The 21,260-nt window shown below is 44.5% G+C and overlaps 2 protein-coding genes across 8 annotated transcripts in view; both read right to left on the reverse strand.

Moving 5' to 3' along the window:
• ERCC6L2 (ERCC excision repair 6 like 2) overlaps positions 1-21,260 on the reverse strand; it is a 291,509-nt gene that overhangs the window by 3,340 nt on the left and 266,909 nt on the right. The gene's annotated exons all lie outside the window — the stretch shown is intronic.
• Positions 1,639-19,684, reverse strand: HABP4 (hyaluronan binding protein 4). Its single transcript, XM_082241644.1, has 8 exons — positions 19,215-19,684; positions 11,886-12,036; positions 9,173-9,334; positions 8,937-9,008; positions 7,310-7,393; positions 4,858-5,026; positions 3,114-3,299; positions 1,639-1,956 (listed from the first exon to the last, which is right to left on the reverse strand). Exons 1-8 carry the CDS (start codon positions 19,543-19,545, stop codon positions 1,900-1,902), a joined length of 1,212 nt encoding a protein of 403 aa, XP_082097770.1. The 5' UTR covers positions 19,546-19,684; the 3' UTR covers positions 1,639-1,899.

A 21,260-nucleotide genomic window follows, 5' to 3' on the forward strand; every position in this document is an offset into this window, starting at 1 on the left:
AATGAATGCCATTTCAGCTCCTGGCTTTGCCTTCTACGTACACACCAACCCCACCCCCTGAAATTATTCCAAGTCAGTACTGGTTTATCGCAACTGCGGCACAATTTTCAAACTTGCCAACTTAGGGCAAGGTCATTCTCAAACATCCACCTGCTATGACAACAGCTGTGCTGTTTCAAAACTGGACAAAAACATAGCCTTCCCCAACCCACCTAAATCGCCACTTATATTTCCCATATAGGTTGCCCTATAGTTTTTATATGTATTGCCTTGGAAACTCTTGTACAGATCATTTGTTCCAAATATGTGGTGTAATCAATACTGCTCATCTTTTTTTAAAGCAAAAAATGATATTTTTTAAAGAAATCAAGAAAGGAAGTTTATTTTGCTAAAGGTATTTTAAGGGTAAATTAATACTATCTTGGAAATTTGATCTGATAGTGTGTGTGTTTCTTATTAAACCAGTGTAATTTGATTATATAAATGCTGACATATAAGAGAACTGTATACAAATAAAATATATTGCTTATATCAGGCTCTGCAATGTGTAGTGTTGGTATAAAAAGGCACTGGTCCTTTCCATACAAGGGAAAACCATTTTTTTGGTAGACTGTCTCTCTCTGGAGGAATTTGTATCCATGCCTTAGCTGCAAGGGAGCCATAATTAAATTCACATGCATTTCAGAATAACCCTTTTACCTGGGGCTACTTGAGGAATTCTGTATTTCAAAGCGAATGCCCAAGTACAACACTCACACAAGTACCCACACCTAAATTATCTACAGTGATTAGTGCAACTCCTGCAAAATAAGACGGGCTTTTAAAAACCATTTTTTCATTAATTAGGCAAGGAAGCTGCAAAGCCTTCAAGCCTCGTCCCAAACTGGATGAACACAACCTGGTGGAATTTCAGAAGGGTCAACAAAGCACATGGGAGCTATTACAATTGTAGATTAAATGCCAACAGGTAGTGATGGCTTGATCCAGTAGATTAATCCTGTATAAAACTTTGATATGTCAGTAGCCTCACTGAAGTGGTATAAAGTTGTCTAAGGCCAGATAGCTTCAAGTGTGGTTTCACAGGAAGGAACACACTGCCATACCCCAAAAAAGCAGCCTCCGCAGAGAACAAGAGTTCTAACCTGGACTCACTTAACTAGATAAGTTTCTGCGTGTATGAATGTTTATTGATGGAGGGAACATTCCCGCATTGCGGGACCTCGCCAGCAGTCTGCAGGGATCCAGCCCACCCACAGGGCTTCTCAGTTATTTCTCTGGTCACCCTTCACTCCCAAGAAACCCACTCTCCAAACTGGAAAGGAAACCGTAAACACTACAGCTTGCAGCTTCCGAGGGTTATGGAGTAAGAAGAGTTATCGCTGTGAAAATACCACCTCACACCCCAACCAATGAGCAGGCTTTTGTTTATTTGCTAACCTCTCGAAATTGTGCAATTGCTTTGCATAGGCGAAGGTACATTTCACTCAGGTCAGAAAAACAGCTGCCAAGTGCCTATGGGGTTTTGCCATCAAGTCTCAAAACAATCCTCTCTTTTCAAAAAAACAACAACTCAAAAACCACCCAATCTGGTTTAGCTTACATTTGTGACACCGTAGACAAAGAGACACCCCTCTGTACTTGTTTTGACACCATCACCTTGAACCTTTATTTGAAAGCCCTCACGTATGATACCATAAGCCTTCACAAAGCTAATCCCCAAACAGTGGTGCTCAACCTTGCCTCCTAGCCCACAGGATAGGTCTAGGCGCTTAACACAATAGAAGTGCAAAATTCACACACATAAGTCATCTCTCTCTGTAGGCTTGGATGATATTCTTCCACAGCAACATAGAGCTGTTATCGTCACAGCTACTTTTGAGGCGCCATTATTCAGTTCTTTCAAGCTAAAGCAGGGAAATCCTCGGGGTCATCGGGGTTTGGAGCAGTGACGTGCATCTAAAAGGAAGAAGAGCACATCTCAAAACCTTTCTGCTAGCTAGATAATAACTGGCGGTGTTATCTAGATCCTGAGATGCCCATAAAATTTGACTCTCGTTCATCTCAGTTTCTATTTTGGCGCCACAACCTTCAAACCCAAATATTATTTACTGTAAGCCTCTATTAAACAATGGATGGGCAGTGTCTGTGTACATTAGGCATATAGGATTTCTTTTGCATGTTCAGCTTATTATTATTTTTAATAAAAATACTTGTAAAACCCAAGTTCTTAAATTCTGAAGAGTCTGAAAATTCACAACTATAGCATTTCAATTTGAATTAGAACTAAAAGTGACCACAATTCAACCACAAGAAGTTCAACTGGCTGTCCCTAGGTCAATCACTCTTTGCCTACCTCAACAGCTGTGGGAATAAAAGTGGGGGGAAGATCTATGGCCAAACTTTTGCAATGGCAGGATAGAAGTGGAATTATTCATTTTATTCTAAATTCTGCCTCCTATATTGCTCTTTTCCCCACCAACAGTGCACGTTATGGCATCCTCCCAACCAGAACTCTTAATTTCCACCCACACAGGTGAGCCCATCAGGTGGTTGTGGTCCTGAAAGAGCAACGGGCGCATAAATTTAGATTTCCTTGCCTCTTGAGTCTACAGACAGGTCGCTCTGTTTTCTCCAAACTACTAGAGAACTCAGATGAATTCCTAACCCATTTTATTTCCGATGGGTTGTTTGTTTTTTTTAAAAAATGTTCATGAGAATTTGACAAATCTACATAATTGAGTTCGTGATCTGTCTAAACCAGGGATCAGCAACCTAAGGCCCATGGGCCACAAGCAGCCCACAGGGGTCGTTTAACCGGCCCACAAGCCGCCCCCAAACCGAGTCACCCACTTGGCGAGTCCCCACACGCTGTACTAAACCAGCACAGCGAAGGGACTCGCTTCTGCAGATGCCAGAAATCACATCTGCGCAGACACAGATGTCAGAAATCGCGGGCACACACGCGATCTGGCCCACGGAGAGATCTCTGCCTGGAGTGAACCGGCCCAGGCGAGGTAAACCTTGCCGACCCCTGGCCTAAACTGTAGTGAAGTGGTCAGTCTGCATTCGCTAGATCTGGGAAGCAGGGCTTAACACAACACACTAATAATTACCATCACTTCCGGCCTGTGTCCTCCTGAGTCCTCAACTCTCCGGACACGCCCGCGACCTCCCCGGGCTCCTCTAGCTCCACGCCCCGGACGAGGCAGGTTCCCAAAATTAATGTCCAGCTGAGAAGTGATGTCGTTTGCTGCCTTCCGGAAAAAGTGAGCATCGTCCTCAAAATCCTCCTTCAGCACCTGGAACAGAATTGATCTAGATTATAAACACACAACCTGAATTCTTTCCCCCCGAAAAGGAGCACCCACCAGACGCATCCTAGGAGCTGTGAAAGGGGGACATGAAAAGGAAACGGTTGCAGCTTTAAAAAAAAGAAAACCAACCAAAAAATTGCTACAATGTTCTCACCACACCTTTTGACCCATGGAGACCTATAAGGGGGTTTGGAGCAGGCATAGGGAAACCCGGCCCTCCAGATGTTTTTGGGACTACAACTCCCATCATCCTAGCTAACAGGACCAGTGGTCAGGGATGATGGGAGTTGTAGTCCCAAAACATCTGGAGGGCAGACTTTGCCTATGCCTACTGTAAGGTATTTGAGAGAAGACAGCTCTTTTATTTAAATTGCCACTAATGACAAGTCGTTCTGAAAAGTGTACTAATACCGTTAAACATTTTACAGTCGTACCTTGGAAGCCAAACGCTTTGGCTCCGAAACAAAATGGCTCCTGAACTATCGAGTGTTCCGGTTTTCGAACGATTTTCGGAAACCAAACATCCTGTGCAGCTTCCGATTGGCTGCAGGACGCTCCTGCAGCCAATCAGAAGCCACGCTTGGGTTTTTGAATGGTTCCGGGAATCGAACATACTCCCAGAACGCATTCTGTTCAAAAACCACAATACCACTGTATAACAATATCACACCTTACTAGCACAGCAGTCACAATAATTTGTCTCTATGTTACAGAGACGACAACACGCCTATTATCTTGGCATTTTCATAGCCAACTTCTTGTCCTTTGCAAAAAGAGTAGTCAATGTGCTCTGCCAAATATGCTACACTGTAAATACTTTTAACCATGGTTTGTACAACACAGAAATGAATGCTGATAAATTATTGGTTGTTTTTTTTTTAAAAAATATATGTTTTATTAATATTCATTGACAATTCACATAATGCTTTTTCTTGGGCTCCAAGCTCAATACAAGCAAAAGACAAAGTCACCTTAAATCAAAGTGTTGTGGTTGATCAAGTGTTGCAGAGGATGTTACCTGTTATAAACTTAAATCTTGTTGCTTTCGAAAATAATCTGCCTATCATCTAATCCTCAATGCAACTATGAAGAATTACAGCCATTTTATTTTCAATGACACTGTTATAGTGACTAATGCAAGAAAAGCCCTCATGAAGCTGGGCTAAGGAAACATCTAATATGTAGGGGCTGTGCCTATCATAATTTTTGGCAGTCACACAATACAAATCATGAAGACACCTAGCACTCAAAAAAGCTTCAGAAAACCCCAATATTTCAATTTTGATTTCATACTCTGGATCACAAGTCTTCAAAGTAGCAAACAAGACAAATGAAAAAAGCTTGTTTGGTCAATACGACCGAGCCATCAAGAACGGAAAAATATCTACTGCTGGAAGTTAAAAAATCTCGAGCAATTCCAAAGAATTCTAATAATGTTTCATCTGTTCAGACTATCTCTCAGTATGATTCAGCATAATAAAGCCATTTTTAAAAAACATAGGGTTGAAAGGAATAACCCTCTAAAACCTAAGTTTTTGCTTACATCATCTCTATATTTTGACTTGTGAATCACCACTGCTTTAGAAGGAACAGTGGTTTCAGGCTTCCGGATGTTGAATTCAGGCTTTGGTCGACTTTGCTCCTGAAGATTTTTCCACTCATCCAACGTCATCTCTTGAACTACTTCTTCCACAGGCTCTCCTTCAGCAACTCTAAGGGTTTGAGTAAAAACCATTAGCCTCTAGGATGGCAAGAAGGGAAAGGCAGAGGAAAATTGAAGGCACAGAGCGCTGAAAGTGGAGATTCCCTTTCTAAGCAACGGTAAGAAGAGCTTGCACCAGTGAGAGGAAGCTGCTACAAACTATTGCAGTATGGAATGCTCCTGTTCCAGCCAGCCATTCCCCCTTCCAGGCTACTCCATTCCACCACAACAGACTGCACTCCATTGAGTATACAGAGAACTCATACTTAAACAGAGTCCTGAAGATTTTTCTTTTTAACTCCTGCAGACCTTGAAGTTCCCCTGAGCATGTCAATACTTCCCTCATGTGTTCAAACTTCTGGAACTCAAAATATGATTTCCAATACAGTCATACCTCGGGTTACAGACACTTCAGATTGCGTTTTTTTGGGTTACGGACCGCCGAAACCCTGAAGTACTTCTAGGTTTTGGCGGTTGTGCATGCACAGAAGCACTAAATTGTGCTTTGCACATGTGCAGAAGCGCTGAATCACAACCCACGCGTGCGCAAACATGCCGCTGCGGGTTGGGAATGTGCATCCCACACAGATCACGTTCGCAACCCGAGCGTCCACTGTACAGTGGTACCTTGGTTCTCAAACGCCTTGGTACTCAAACAACTTGGAACCCAAACACTGCAAACCCGGAAGTAAGAGTTCCAGTTTGTGAACATTTCTCAGAAGCCAAATGTGCTCCGTTTTGAGTGTTACACTTCTGTTTTGAGTGCCATGATTCCGTTTTGAATGTTATGCTGAGGCCTGTCTGTTTTTGCTATTTATTTTGTGTTTTTGTGACTCTGTGGAACCCAGTTCAGCTACTGATTGCTTGCTTGTGTGACTGCAGTACATTGATTATTGCTTTCATTTTATGGAACAATGGTTTCGCATTAGGTCATAAAATTCATGTTAAACTGCTGTTTTAGGGGTTGTTTTTAAAAGTTTGGAACAGATCAATCCATCTTTGCATTACTTTCTATGGGAAAGTGTGCCTTGGTTTTGGAACGCTTTGGTTTTGTAACGGAATTTATTTATTTTAAAAATCATTGATTTTTATCCACCTTGGTTTCAACCCACATGTGCCTGTATGTTTGTGTAAGTGTTCACATCCACAAACTTTTGACCACACCCTCTGATGCCATGAGGCCCTCAGAAAGCTGGCCAAAAGCAAATATGGCCCTCAGGCCCCAAAAAGGTTAGCCACTCCTGATCTATAGGATTCCACCACTATTGTTAACCTACTATACAAGTCAAAGATAAACCTGAACCTTACTTTTTCCATACTGCAACAGCAGCAGACGCCTATCGTTTCACCAGTTTCTAAAACACTGACATTTGCTGTTCAGTATTGCTATAGCGAGTCCAAGATCAAAACTGTTATAAGTGCATTAGGTTTACTAGCTGTACGCAAGCACACCCAAGAAACATCTGAGATATCTATCTAACCCACAAACCGCTTTAAGAGCTTGCATGCTCTTATATACCATTTGTCACAGGAAAGAGAAACAGATAATAGTTCTTATTCCCTGCAGGGAATTAGCTCAACATATCCTATTGGATGGGTATATTTTGCAGAACAATATATACAGGTATTTGATAGAGTACTTGAATGGAATAGAACATGGATATGTTATGGCTGTGGCAGTAATTCAGCTGCTAGTTACACAATGGAAATAGCTAACTGGGAGAGGAGTCTTATCAAATGTGACACTAAATGCAATCTTCACCAACCAGAGAAGAGTGGCTGGGGCGTATTGATTGATTGATTGATTGATTGATTGATTGATTGATGATGCATTATCTGCCTTAACTGCTTCATGAGAACTCAGTTATCAGAAAAGCTTTAAAACAGGAAATTAGGTTTAGCTGCCAAGGAAAGAAATGCAAGTCTTATAAAGTCAGAATTTGCACAAGGAATTATATGCACCAAGGTTTGTATCTAACTCAAGTCATACTCAAGCCAGGTCCATTAGAATTAATGAACCTACATTACTCATATCCATTAATTTCAAGGGGTCCAAACAGGACTAAGATCAGCTACAAATGTAACATTGCCAGGTACTTATGCGTTTTTTTTTATGAAGTCACCCAGTGTGGGTCACAACTTGGGCAAGCCTGTTGTAGAATGTTGCATTGACACTCTATGCAAGGTGCAGCTTGCCCAAATATCTGCACCACTTGCAGGATGCTAGACAATGGGCCATGTTTTCCAATAATGACTTAACAACAAGAGCAAGATGTTCAAAACCAGCCCATACTTGGTTGGAGATTCTCCTTCAGGTGCTCCTGCATTCTCTTCTGTTTCTGCGGTCTCTTCCATAGGAGCAGTCTGTTCCAGCTCACTGCAGAAACATTAAGCGCACCAAGTGAACTCGTTGGCAACAAAAAACTATACTCTGCAGGGTACTCATACAGGCTGTTCAGAATAACTACACCTTTCTGAACACCGCCTGGGCCGTGTTCAGAAAGTGGTGGTGGGGGATGAGTGTTCAGACCCCTGGGCCCTCACTTGTGGGGTGCCTCAGAGTTCTGTCCTCTCCCCCATGCTTTTCAACATCTACATGCAGCCGCTGGGAGAGATCATCAGGGGGTTTGGGCTGGGTGTTCATCAGTATGCGGATGATACCCAGCTCTACCTCTCTTTCAAATCAGAACCAGTGAAGGCAGTGAAGGTCCTGTGAGAGTGTCTGGAGGCGGCTGGAGGATGGATGGCGGCTAACAGATTGAGGTTGAATCCTGACAAGACAGAAGTACTGTTTTTGGGGGACAGGAGGCGGGCAGGTGTGGAAGACTCCCTGGTCCTGAATGGGGTAACTGTGCCCCTGAAGGACCAGGTGCGCAGCCTGGGAGTCATTCTGAACTCACAACTGTCCATGGAGGTGCAGGTCAATTCTGTGTCCAGGGCAGCTGTCTACCAGCTCCATCTGGTACGCAGGCTGAGACCCTACCTGCCAGCGGACTGCCTCGCCAGAGTGATGCATGCTCTAGTTATCTCCCGCTTGAACTACTGCAATGCGCTCTATGTGGGGCTACCTTTGAAGGTGACCCAGAAACTACAACTAATCCAGAATGCGGCAGCTAGACCTGGTGACTGGGAGCGGCCGCTGAGACCATATAACACTGGTCTTGAAAGACCTATGCTGGCTCCCAGTACGTTTCCGAGCACAATTCAAAGTGTTGGTGCTGACCTTTAAAGCCCTAAACGGCCTTGATCCAGTATACCTGAAGGAGCGTCTCCACCTCCATCGATCTGCCCAGACACTGAGGCCCAGCGCCGAGGGCCTTCTGGTGGTTCCCTCGCGAGAAGCCAAGTTACAGGGAACCAGGCAGAGGGCCTTCTCGGTAGTGGCACCTGCCCTGTGGAACGCCCTCCCACCAGATGTCAAAGAGAAAAATAACTACCAAACTTTTAGAAGACATCTAAAGGCAGCCCTGTTCAGGGAAGCTTTTAATGTTTAATAGGTTATTGTATTTTAGTGTTTTGTTGGAAGCCGCCCAGAGTGGCTAGGGGGACCCAGCCAGATAGGTGGGGTATAAATAATAAATTATTATTATATTATTATTACTTAGTGTCTCACTGGAGAGATGGGGGCATGCTCAAACAATATCAGTCTTGACAACTAGCACATTGCATTGTATGCCAGTAACTTGATGACAGAAATATCACAATATTTTTAGCAGAGATTTTAGGGACGTTAAACAGAATCCAAAAACTCAGCAAACTGACACTAGCATCAAGATTCTGGAATTTTTGCCAATTTCTTAGATGCAAGATCTGAAAGCTGGGAGGCGGCATTTGTACATGATAAATTATGACCATACAGCTTGGAAACTATGTTCCAACAAGACTACAATCCAGATATAACTACTAAAACACTGTCATACCTCACATCATCCTTAACTGCTCCCCAGTTGCGAGGTCCATTTCCACCCCTTTTGTCTTCTGCTCGGACTCCTCTAGAGACATAAATCGTATTCTTTTTAGTCCCCGTTTTTGGAAATTAAAAATATTTGTATACAATGGTTGTCCAAAAGGTTGCTTACAGATGCAAATTCACAACACACACACACACACACAGTATTACTAAGATGCTGTTAAGGTACTAGACCAGCACACTTACGTTTTGTCGCTCCCACTCTGTCGGTCAAATTCCCGCTTCCCTCTTTGATCAAAGCCGTTGAAAGTCCTGTTCATTCCACCACCTCTTCCTCTTCCTCTCATTCCACCTCTTCCTCCCCCACGACCTCTCATTGGCCTTTCCCGATCAAATCGGTCTATCGGTCTGAAATACAATTCACCTTAGCTTGACCCAACGTATCTTCAATAGGTTAACACCATTGAGATGCAATTGAAAAGCAAAGCATTACATGCAAGACATTTAATTGCGTTAAAATTATACACGGCGTAGACTGAAAAAGCAGATAGGGCCTCATTATACAATCAAACATCGGTTGTCGAACGTAATCCATTCTGGAAGACCGCTCGACTTCCGAAACGTTCCGACAACCGAGGCGCGGCTTCCGATTGGTTACAAGAGCTTCTTGCATTCTAGCAGAAGCCACGTCAGACATTCGAATTCCAAGGAACGTTAGAAAACCGGAGCATTTACTTCCGGGTTTTCGGCATTCGGGAGCCGAAACGTTCAAAAATGGAGCCGTTCGAGAACCAAGGTTTGACCGTACTCAAATTCAGGGCCATCCAATGAAATTGGATGATTCAGGACAGACAGTGGCTGCCAACCTGGGTGGCTTTAAAGGGGTATTAAACAAATCCAAGGAAAAGATGACCATGATTGGTATACTTCTGAGTAACAGCTGCTACCACAAAGCAGCGTTACCCCAGTTCCTGCTTGCAGGTTTCTCATTGGTTGACCACTGTGAAAACAGGATGTTGGGACTACATGGGCCTTTGCCCCAACCCAGCAGGGTTTAACCTTACAGCTCTGATGTTTTCCCCATGGAAATGAAAGGAAGTTTATTGTGGTCCTAGACCAGATTCACATACCATACTAAACGAACATAAAACACAACAGAATTAAGTTCAAATTTACAATCAAATATAACAATAAACAATACAAATATGACAGCCATTAGAAATATGGTTTAGGTCTTAGTTTCTAAAATATTATCTAGGGTTTGCATCTGAGGCCTTAGTCTTTTTAACAGCAAGGCTTGTTTCCTGAGTTTTATGGCAGCCACGCAAAATCTGGCCACCCGTAGCATGATCTCTGGATCCTTATACTCTATCGGGAATTTTAAGCATTGAGGTTCAGACCCACTTGGAATTTTCTGTATAACAGGGGTGATAAAGACTGAGCGTAAATCCTTATAAAAACGATATCGTAGCAAGACATGGGAGACGGTTTCTACCTCTATCAGGCCACAGGGACAGACTCGCTCCGCATATGGTTTACCCACATATCTGCCCTGCAATAAGGCAGATCGCAGCACGTTGATTTCCTCATGAAAGTTCACAAAACTAAATCAAAGCTGCAACTGCATTCCTTTTGTCCAATGTGGTAATGAGCAGATTTCATTTTGCTGCTGTGGCGTTTGCCTCCTAGGATGGGTCATAGGAAAGGGTTAAAATGGGTGTGATGTGATTGGCCAGTGAGAATGCAAGGGGGGAATAAAAGTTAGAGTGGGAGGTTTTGAAAGTCAGTTGAGGTTTGGGAGTTGGAGAAGGAAGAGGGAGGTTTAGGTGTGGGTTGGTAGAGTTGTATTGTGAGAGAGTGAGAGGAATTGTTAGGTGGAGTCAGACAGATAGTTGAAATAATCAGTTTGGAGTTGTTAGGAACTAAGATTAAGAAACTGTCAAGAGAAACTAACTGAAACCATAAGCTTGTTCCTGCATTTAAAAATAAACTTGATTATTTGTTTATGTTAACAACTGGCTGGACTCCGTGTGTCCCCATGAGATATGGGGTGGTGGCAGTGGAAAAAGCAATCGCAGTGGCGGCACAGGGTCAATAGACCGTCAAACGTCCGGGGGCCCTGTGTGTGATCGCCACAGCTGCTATTACCTAGAAAACATAAGCAATTGTGAAGATTTCTTCCAAAGGCCACAATCTTAAGAAGTGGAATTCTGCCTGTGACGTTTATCCTTTTTGGCTCTTCTACCCTACTGTAATCTGCTCTCAAAGGTTAAGGAACCCTCTGGAACAGAGCGTGATGGGGGCATGGAGGCCTGCAGGGATACAAGCAAATTGGGATGTCTTGATACATGCTGCTGCAGCCAAGTCCTTTTTTCTCACACAAGACAACTCTGGTTCTGAGCTGCTATTTGAATTCTTTTCTAATAAGCAGCCAATGGTTCAGAGAGGTTGCGGAACATTTCACTCCCCTCCCACTAGAGTTCAACAAGCTGCAAGATGTGCTTTAAACAGAAACAAAACCAACCCACAAATCTAGGTGCGGTCCCAACACCACAAAGTATGATAGAGCAATTCAGAAAGCCAAGAGCTTTCTCTTTGTTTTTTACATACTGCTGTGATAAAACAACCGCCTGAATTTATTGTCTTTTCAAGAGAACATTCTGCTCCAGATACGTAAACCAGAGTCACATTTACAAGACAAAGCGAGTCCAGGTCACGTAAGCAATCAATTTAGCTGAAAGCAAGTTTGAAGCACGAAAAGGAATAATGCAGTCTAGAATTCCAAGACTCAGGCACGTGGGGATACCCAACCAAGAACAGAATGTAAACAAAGACTTGGCTTTGTGGTTGAACATCTCTAGGAACCATCAGTCACAGGTCTAGCCAACTGGTGGCTTGAAAAATGAACCCGGAAAGTCCTTTCGGGTGCCTTTTTTATACCTCCTCCAACAGCGCATACCTTTCTAGTGTTAACTCCGCTTGTCTTTCCATTTCATGAGGACGGTACTCCCTGAACGAAGGTCTCCATTCAGCTTTATCTTGCTTTACCTCTGTGCCTCGGTTTTCATTCCATCCCTGCTGTTCTCCCCTTTTTGGAGCTCGCTTCTGGCCTGTGGGGTACAGAAAAAACATGATTTTGTTAGGCAGATGAACTATGAGAATCACACAATGCTACTGGCTGTTAGTAACCGAGAAACCTAGACTCCAATGGTATTTGAAAGCAGTCTTCATCACCCTTCATCACCCTCCAATATCCTGGATCACAAACCCCATCAGCGCCAGTCAGCATGGAGGCTTGAGCCCAACACAATGGAAAGCATCAGGTTAGTGAAGGTTGTTGTAACGTACAGTAGTTTGAACTGTGTCTGCTAGTTTGTTTTCTACCATCTGTTAACATTTAATACTTAATAAATACTTTACAAAGTAAAATAAATAAAATATGTAGAACATTGATTTGTTTGAATGCATTTTTAGTTTCGTGCTAAATTAAATTAATAATTTTGAATTATTTTAAATAACCATTTTATATTGTTTAACCTTTGGTCAAAATGTAAGGTACAAATAATAAACTAAGCTAAACAAAACTTCAAAATGTATAGAAAAAAGTGATTGTTCAGCTTCATTTCACAGCCCATTGTTAAGTGTTACAATTTTCAGTGTACAACATAAAGCTTGACAGTATGCAACTGATAATAAAAAAAGGAAAATTATTTTCAAGCCCAAATCTGGTTCAAAGGTACCACTGACAGCAAACAGCCATTCACAATTGTTGACTGGGCTTTACAAATTCAATACAAGCAACTCAGCAAGAAAGCTCAGCTATCAAAGGGGGCAGTTTTTGTGCAATTTATATGAAAACAGAGGAAGCATACCCAATATTCAGAATGTAGGACTCCCAACTAAAATATACAAGCTGCGGATATCACAACTAGTGGGGACAACTGTGAAAACCCCTATAAAATTCATACTCCCACGGATGCAGGAAAGTATTCCAACAATTCCAACAAGCAATACTAAACGCCTTTTAGGAAATACAAATATTGGTGCACAGCAAAAATCTTAGCAAGAAAATGAGGAAAGTTTGAACGCTACAAGGAAGATGTGCTAGTGATTATGCAGGAAATAAATCTGTACTTTTAATGGGAAAGCCAAGAATGGTTAAACAGGCCCTAAAGGATCTTCACTAGCTCCCAGTACGTTTCCGAGCACAATTCAACATGTCGGTGCTGACCTTTACAGCCCTAAATGGCCTTGGCTTGATATACCTGAAGGAGCATCTCTACCGCCATCATTCAACCCTGAGGTCCATCTCAGAGAGTCTTTTGGCAGATCCCTGTCACTGTGAGAAGTGAGGTCACAGGGAACTAGGCAGAGGGCCTTCTCAGTAGTGGCACCCTCCCTGTGGAATGCCCTCCCATCAGATGTCAAGGAGATAAAGAACTACACAACTTTTAGTAGACATCTGAAGGCAGCCCTCTATCAGAAAGTTTTTAATGTCTGATGTTTTATTATGTTTTTATATGTGCTGGAAGCTGCCCAGTGGCTGATGAAACCCAGCCAGATGGGAAGGGTATAAAGAAAATAATAATAATAATAATAATAATAATAATAATAATAATAATAATAATAATAATAATAATAGTAACTTCTGAATCAGTGCCCTGAGACAGCTGCTATGAATGATTTCTTATGGATCACACAGCATCACCACTCAACCAGCTAAGTATCACACCCTCCTTATTTATTTATTTATTTATTTGCTTGCTTGCTTGCTTGCTAGTTAAAGAGTCATAAAACAACTGGAAGGACATAATGAGATACCATGCTGAAAGAGACCTGTTCCCAGTGAACTTGGAGCTTTCAATATATGGAAAAAATAATGGGAATGGCTGTTGGGAGACATTACCTCATCTTGGCCTCTCTGCATAATTTGTTAGATCTCTCATCTTCTGTGACTACCTACAAGCCTTCGATGTGAGGAAGAAAAACTTGTTTTTCCAGAGATGTCTCATAAAGGAATCCTGCCATGCTACCAATGACCACAATCCAAGCAGCAGCATGTAGAAAGGCTTACTCCACAGTGCTAGCATTTTCTGTAGCCCAGCAATTTTCTGGAATGAAGACATCTAAAGTGCCATTTCACAGAATCAACAACTGATGACCAAGCAGAGCCAAGCTATTTTTTCTAGAATCCAAAAGAACCCATTTTATTTCAATGGCTGATCAGCTGCAGTAGTCCAAAGGATGTCAAGACCCAGCGCCAGCCCACCCACGAGGCAAGGTGAGGCGACTGCCTCAGGAAGAAGGATCCACTGGGGCAGCAGATCCAAATGTCAACCTTTCTTCCCCCTTGTTCCTGATTTTGATTTCCCCTTGCCCCTTCTTCTCCAGCGAGGAGAGGGACCATTTTGGGGTCTACCTCAGGCGCCAAAATGCCTTGGGCCAGCCCTGCTAAGACCTACAAATTGTCTAAAGAAATTAAGGAAATAGCATGTGTATGTTTACTATAAATATGTCCTGGCAAACAATTCATTCAAAGTCTTCAGTATGTATTATACCCACTATAATATTGCATTATATAATCATGTAGGAAGCTGCATTTTAAGCCATAAAGAAGAAACATTTTAATAAACTAAGAGCTCTTTAGCGAGCAAAGGGCTCTTCTACAACCCAAGAGGTTTACTTTTATAATTATATGGTTTCCTATTTGAGTTAGCTGAATCTCATACATATTAAAAGGCTTGTGTACACACACCCTAAGATAATTACACAGAGCTATGTTTTAAAGACTGTAATTTTTACAAGTAAAATAAGCCTGTGCTTATGACTACACAGCTGAAATTGAACGTGTAACCAATTCTACAACCCTGAAAAAGGATTGTAGTTTTTATCATTAATTTAAGTTAGCATCTCAACTACTGGCAAGAAAGAAACCTAAGCAGTCCTAGATTTCAAATGTTTACCACCCTCCACACGGAGAATGCAAAGCAGCAAAAACAAGAGGGGGGAAGGAGAAATCAGCAATGATGTCTGGATTCAAGTTGCATGTGACCAGGTAAACTGCATTCACAAAGAAAAGACCCCCTGAATTTGCCATTATATTGAGAGATGATTTGAAGCAATTTTCTCCCAATTCTCTTTCAGACCACTGTTCGGGCTAGGGCCAAAACCTATTATTTATCTGTTGAATTTTTAGACAATTCTTCTTCATCCAACAGAGCGCATGGTAGTTCACCAAACAAAAACCCAATATTAACCCAGCCATTTCTAAGGAGAGGATTCTATCCCAGTAAACCAGTATAGAAGTCTTGTTACACTATGAGGCTTTAATATATCCCACGGTATCCAAATTCTGATGAACACTGCAGCTGGAAGGAAGTGTTGCGCTACCTAAACACTCCTAGTTGCATGATTTATCAAACCTGTATGTAAATGTATTGATAGCAGAAAGAGATTGTTCAGATGCTGTCATCATCTGAAAGGATCAAAACAGCACAGAGCCACTAATTCCCAGGGAGAAAAACGACCCAGGGAAACAGACAAAAAGTTAACAAATTAAATGTGAAAACAGCTACCAAAGACTAATACCCATCTTGTTGATATGATGGGAGAAGATATAAGGGAACTTATTAGTAAAGCAGCACTAACAGAGAATGGACAAAGTTCTAAAATGACTAAATCCCAACTGCTTTTTAGCCAATAAGTATTCAAAGCCCTTTTCACCATGTCAACATTTCGAGAGGGGGGGAAATGAACATAGTGTGACTTAAGAGGTATCAACCTAACCTAAAGTAGAATGTGATTTGCACAGAGATCTGCTTCCAAGGTTCATTCCAGTGTGGTGTCATGGTTACTGAGTGTCAGACTAGGACCTAGGAGACCACAGTTTTAATTCCCACTCGGTTGAGAAACTCACTGAATGATCTTGGGACTCTTGGCCTAACCTACCTCAACAGGCTGTTGTGGGGATAAAATGAGGAAGGGGACTAAGTACCATGTATGTCACCTTGTGCGCTCAGTGGGGGGGGGAGGTGTGTTATAAATGCAATCAATCGGTTTTCAGTTCAACAGTCTTGTGTAGCAAGTCTCAGAAACATGCTCTTCCAGGGATTCTCAACAGCAGCTGCCAATCAGAGTCAGCTGTGCTAGGCAGTTCCATAGCCAACATTAGCATGTATATGACACAATTAGTAATAGGGTCACACATTGTGGAAAGGGGAAGGGAGCAGATTGTAATCCTGTAGATTTTGGACAATGTTACCAGTTAGACCAGGCATGTCCAAAGTCCTTTTCGGGGGCCTAATCTGGCCTGCCGGTCGGTTTAATCCGGCCCCTGTGGCAGTTTATTTCCTGGGGTAAAATCCTATGAAACACCTCAACGACTTCAATCCAAAAAGAAACTCAACAACTTTGGGGTAAAATCCTTTTAAAAAGTCAGCAACTTTGGTCAGCACCTATGGCCCTTCACTTCATCAAATCTGGCCCTCTCTGAAAAAAGTTTGGACACCACTGATTTAGGCCAAGGATGAGAAACCTCAGGTTCAGCGGCTGAATGTGGCCCTTCAGCCATCTCTCTCCAGCCCTTTTGGATACTCTGCAGAACCACATTACCTTATAAGCAACCTATGCAGTCTTTTGTTTTGCCTGGCTAAAAGGTGTCCTTGCAGTCTGATAACACCTATTGCTTGCCTGGAAGCCCTTCACTTGTGGGGGGGAGAGAGAATTGTACCTCACTGAACAAATATTAAGAGTTGCATCAGCTGCTCACCACCAGCCTCCAGACCCCCCAAAAAAGTTAACCAGAAGGGAATGTGATCCTTGGCCTCTAGTTTACACCTAGACAGTTTAGGCATTCAAATCTCTAAAGAGGAGTCTGTATACTTTCCCCTTTGCTCTTCTGTGTGAACAGTAAATTTAACGGAGAATGAAGGAAGGACACTTCAGACATGATAAAATGTTCTCCATCTGATCTACCCCAGTTGTCCCGGGTTCAGACAGAAAACAATCAGCACACTACCATAGCCAGCTGCAGCAACTCGTGTTATTGTGTGTCAGAAAAACTGTGCTGCTGTGATGAAACAATTGCCATAGTCCATGGATATCCCACCTCTCTGCATATATGTGTCTGTAGGGAGAGACATGGCATATGAAGATTTTGGGCAGTCCCAAGTACAAATTGGTTAAATTGAAGAGTCAGGATATAGAAAGCGAGAGACTGGGGACAGCCAGCAAAAATATATATTGTGTATGTAATTTGAACATTCAAGAAGTATTCCGAAGCATGAATGAATTTGTCTTACACCCAATTTTACATTTAAGTGACCTGCTAAACCATTCTGCAGTGCATTTTTTTTTAACCTAAATCTTGACATCATGAAATTTTATATTAAGCTGTGTGCAGTAAAAATGCGTATTAGGTTTTACTACCCAAGCTGCAATGTTTTTCAAGTGATTGACAAGGCACACATTTTTGTTCTGGATTAAAATTGGAGGCAGGCTCACAGAAATACATGTATTTTGTTCATCAGCAGTACTTGAGGGAGCACCTACATTTGCTTGCCTGGGTCTTGATATCTATGGAAAAGGCCCTCTGTATGCAGCGTTTGTGGTAACACAGGATAGCATGTTCTCTGAGGTGACACCCTGCCTGTGGAACTCCTTCCCTACAGGGATACGGCCATCTCCTCATGAATGATTTTCTGATGCCAGCTTAAGACATCCCCTCTGCCCAATCACTTGGAATGGCCAATCTTTCGTGGGCAATGACAACGCGGGCTACATCAAAGAACCTGATGCATCTTTCCCTTGGAATAATGCCATTATTCATAAATTGGCAAGTGGGGGTGGAAAACACACCAATGTTTCATGACTCGGCCCTGCTCTGAGAATCGTCAAGTTTTAGCTTAGGTTCTCAGCACAATCCAGGCTTCCTAGTGGCACATAGGTTGGATACAACTGCCCTCACTGACTCATACGTGCTCTTGCACAAACTGAGTTGTTCACAAATTACAGAAGCCAACTCCTAGGGGCAGAGGTCCCTTCAGCCCCTCCAATAAAATATCTGAGGGGGGTTGCCCCCCCAAGTTGATGGGCATTGTGGCCTCGGTTCAGTATACCTGAAGGAGCATCTCCACCCCCATCTTTCTGCCCGGACACTGAGATCCAGCGCCGAGGGCCTTCTAGCGGTTCCCTTGCTGCAAGAAGTGAGGTTACAGGGAACCAGGCACAGGGCCTTCTCGGTAGTGGCACCTGCCCTCTGGAACGCCCTCCCATCAGATATCAAAGAGAAAAACAACTACCAGGCTTTTAGAAGACATCTGAAGGCAGCCCTGTTTAGGGAAGCTTTTGATGTTTGACGGACTATTGTATTTTAATATTTTGTTGGAAGCCGCCCAGAGTGGCTGGGGAAACCCAGCCAGATAGGCAGGGTATAAATATATTATTATTATTATTATTATTATTATTATAGCATTACCATTCAACTGGTGTGTGTGCTTGTGATTGATTATCTGCCCCTTCCCCCATTTTTTATTCAAGTTGGCACTCCTGCCACACGTGCAGTCTGGCATGCGAAGAGCAAAAACTTGACCGGAGCCTGTTCCAAAACCTCCAGCTGAAGAGCAGCCAAGAAAGCTCTCTAGCACGAGCACCCCTCGTTCCGGGCACTGCTGAGCTCAGGGCTTGGGAGATCGGCTTGATCCCCAAGGAATCAAGGAGCCCTGAAGGCAGCCCAGCGAGCCCTTTCTGACAGCTCGGCGTCAAGCGACGGAATTAATCGGGGACAAGGCCGGGCGGGGGAAAGACTCGCTGCCTCTTGGCGCCGGCCAGCCCGCGGGACCAGAACGGGAAGGCGGAGCCCAGGCGCCGCCGCGGCCGCCACTTTGCGCCCTCATCCCAAGCGCCTGCTCTCCCCGCCCGACGCCACAATCGCCTTGCACGCAGGCGGCGGCCCGGCCCTGCCCTTCCGCAGCCGGCAAGGCTCGCCCACGGCCCGCGCAGGGAGGAGTCGGAAGCCGACCACGAGGCGAGCGCGGAAGGCGCGCGCTGGCAGCCGCCTGGGGCGAGAGGAGGGCAGGTGCGCCGCGGGGATCGCGTCCATTAATCCGAACCACTGCCCCCCCCCCGTCCAATGTCATTCGCAGTGGCGAATCCGGATTCTCCTTCCCCCGCCCCGGCCCATTCATTCCGAAGGGCTCCCTCGTCCAAGGGGCGTCGCGGGCAGCGCAGCCGGCCCAAAGCCCGAGCCGAGGCGCGCTTCCCCACCCCCCGCTCCGGGTCCCTTCCCTACCGGGCGCTGCTGAGGGGCTCTCCGGCTGCGGGAAGGAGGCGCCGCCTTTGCGCTCCTTCTGGGATTCCCTTTTGGCTGCGGCGGCGGCGGCGGCGGCAGCGGCGGCTCCTCCCGGGCCGGGCTTCCTCCCGGCCGGGGGGGCGGCGGTAGCGGCGGCCGCCTCCTCGCGCTTCTTGCTCTGCTGTTTGCGCCGCTCCGCCTCGCGGAGGATGTCGAAAGGGTCGGACTCGTCGTCGAGCAGCTGGTGGAAGCGGTTGGCGACGGCGCAGCCGAAAGTCTCCTGCATGGCTGTGGCGGCGGCCACGGGGCTGGCCAGCGCGCCCTTCATCATTGCCCTGGCGGCGGCGGCGGCGGCGGCACCGACGGCCGCCCCTTCCCCGAATGCGACAGAAAGAAGCGAGCCGGCCTCAGCGCGGCCCAAGTAACCACGCCATGGCCGCTCGCCCGCCCCGTCCGACTGCACTGCCCAATCGGCGCGCAGGCGTCGGCCCCTTCCCCCTCCCCAGGCGCTGGCCGCCGACCAATCCGCGCGCTCCGTCCCTCATGGCCCTACCCAATAATGCACCTCGACGACGTTCAGAGCCACCGGCCAATCAGGGAGCTCGGGCCCTCCCCGGCCGGCCAATGAAAATGCGGGATCCCCCCTTCCGCTCGCACAATTTCCCACGCCGCTGGCTTATGACGGAGAGCGTCTGTGGCGTCTCGTGCCCGGCTTTGGAAGCAAGAGCAGAGAGGGCCGGGTTGTTTTTTTTTTAATGTCATGGATAGGACTACACTGGGGGAGGGGGGAGATGTCTCAGTAATTAGTAACTGTTAATTACTGTACATGAGCAAATGAACTAGAATGGCCCCATTAGAGTTGATGGGTAAAAATCTATCAGAAATCCTCCATGTGGCCTATGGAATATTTTGGAATATATATCTGTAGGTGACAGCTTGGATATTAAAGTGCTAATGTAGCAAATGATAGGATTATGTTGCTGTTTAGTCGTGTCCGACTCTTCGTGACCCCCTGGACCAGAGCACACCAGGCACTCCTGTCTTCCCCTGCCACCCGCAGTTTGGTCAAACTCATGCTGGTAGCTTCGAGAACACTGTCCCACCATCTCGTCCTCTGTCGTCCCCTTCTCCTTGTGCCCTCCATCTTTCCCAACATCAGGGTCTTTTCCAGGGAGTCTTCTCTTCTCATGAGGTGGCCAAAGTATTGGAGCCTCAGCTTCAGGATCTGTCCTTCCAGTGAGCACTCAGGGCTGATTTCCTTCAGAATGGAGAGGTTTGATCTTCTTGCAGTCCATGGGACTCTCAAGAGTCTCCTCCAGCACCATAATTCAAAAGCATCAATTCTTCAGCGATCAGCCTTCTTTATAGTTCAGCTCTCACTTCCATACATCACTACTGGGAAAACCACAGCTTTAACTATACGGACCTTTGTTGGCAAGGTGATGTCTCTGCTTTTTTAGGATTATAACTAAGTTGAAGACCGAAGGCCATTGTGAATAGGAAAGTACTATAAATACCATTCATTTATCTTGGTGTTGTCTACACTGACTGACTGCAGCTCTCTGTGCTGTCATGCTGGAGTCTTTTCTCAGGCCTTCTTGCAAATGACAGGGATTGTACCTGGAACCTTTCCTTCACAAAACTTGTGCTCTGCTGTTGAGCTACAGCCCATTCCCTCATGCATGAGTGGGGCTTTGAACTTGGAAGTTCCCAGTCCTAGCGCTTCTATACTGTCTAAGTTAGTATAAACACTTAGTATAACCACTTCAAAGGAAGTCTCTAATGAAAAATTGCTGGACTAGAGTTTATCAGTAACCTTTAATTATATTTGTTTAGCCCTGGCTCATGATAATTGCTTCCCATCCATTTCAGATGTTAAATTAACATTCAAAAGCTATGAAAAAGATATCACAAATGAATGCTGTTGTAAATAGACACTGTGTTTAACTTATATACACTTTTACATTGAATATCACAAACTGTAGCTCTTGCATTTCATAGACACATGGCTTACAGTTTCCCCCCCACTGTGCCTATTTAACTGCC

Source organism: Podarcis vaucheri (assembly GCF_965113315.1).
Source record: "Podarcis vaucheri genome assembly, chromosome: 11".
NCBI classification, from domain to species: Eukaryota; Metazoa; Chordata; class Lepidosauria; order Squamata; family Lacertidae; genus Podarcis; species Podarcis vaucheri.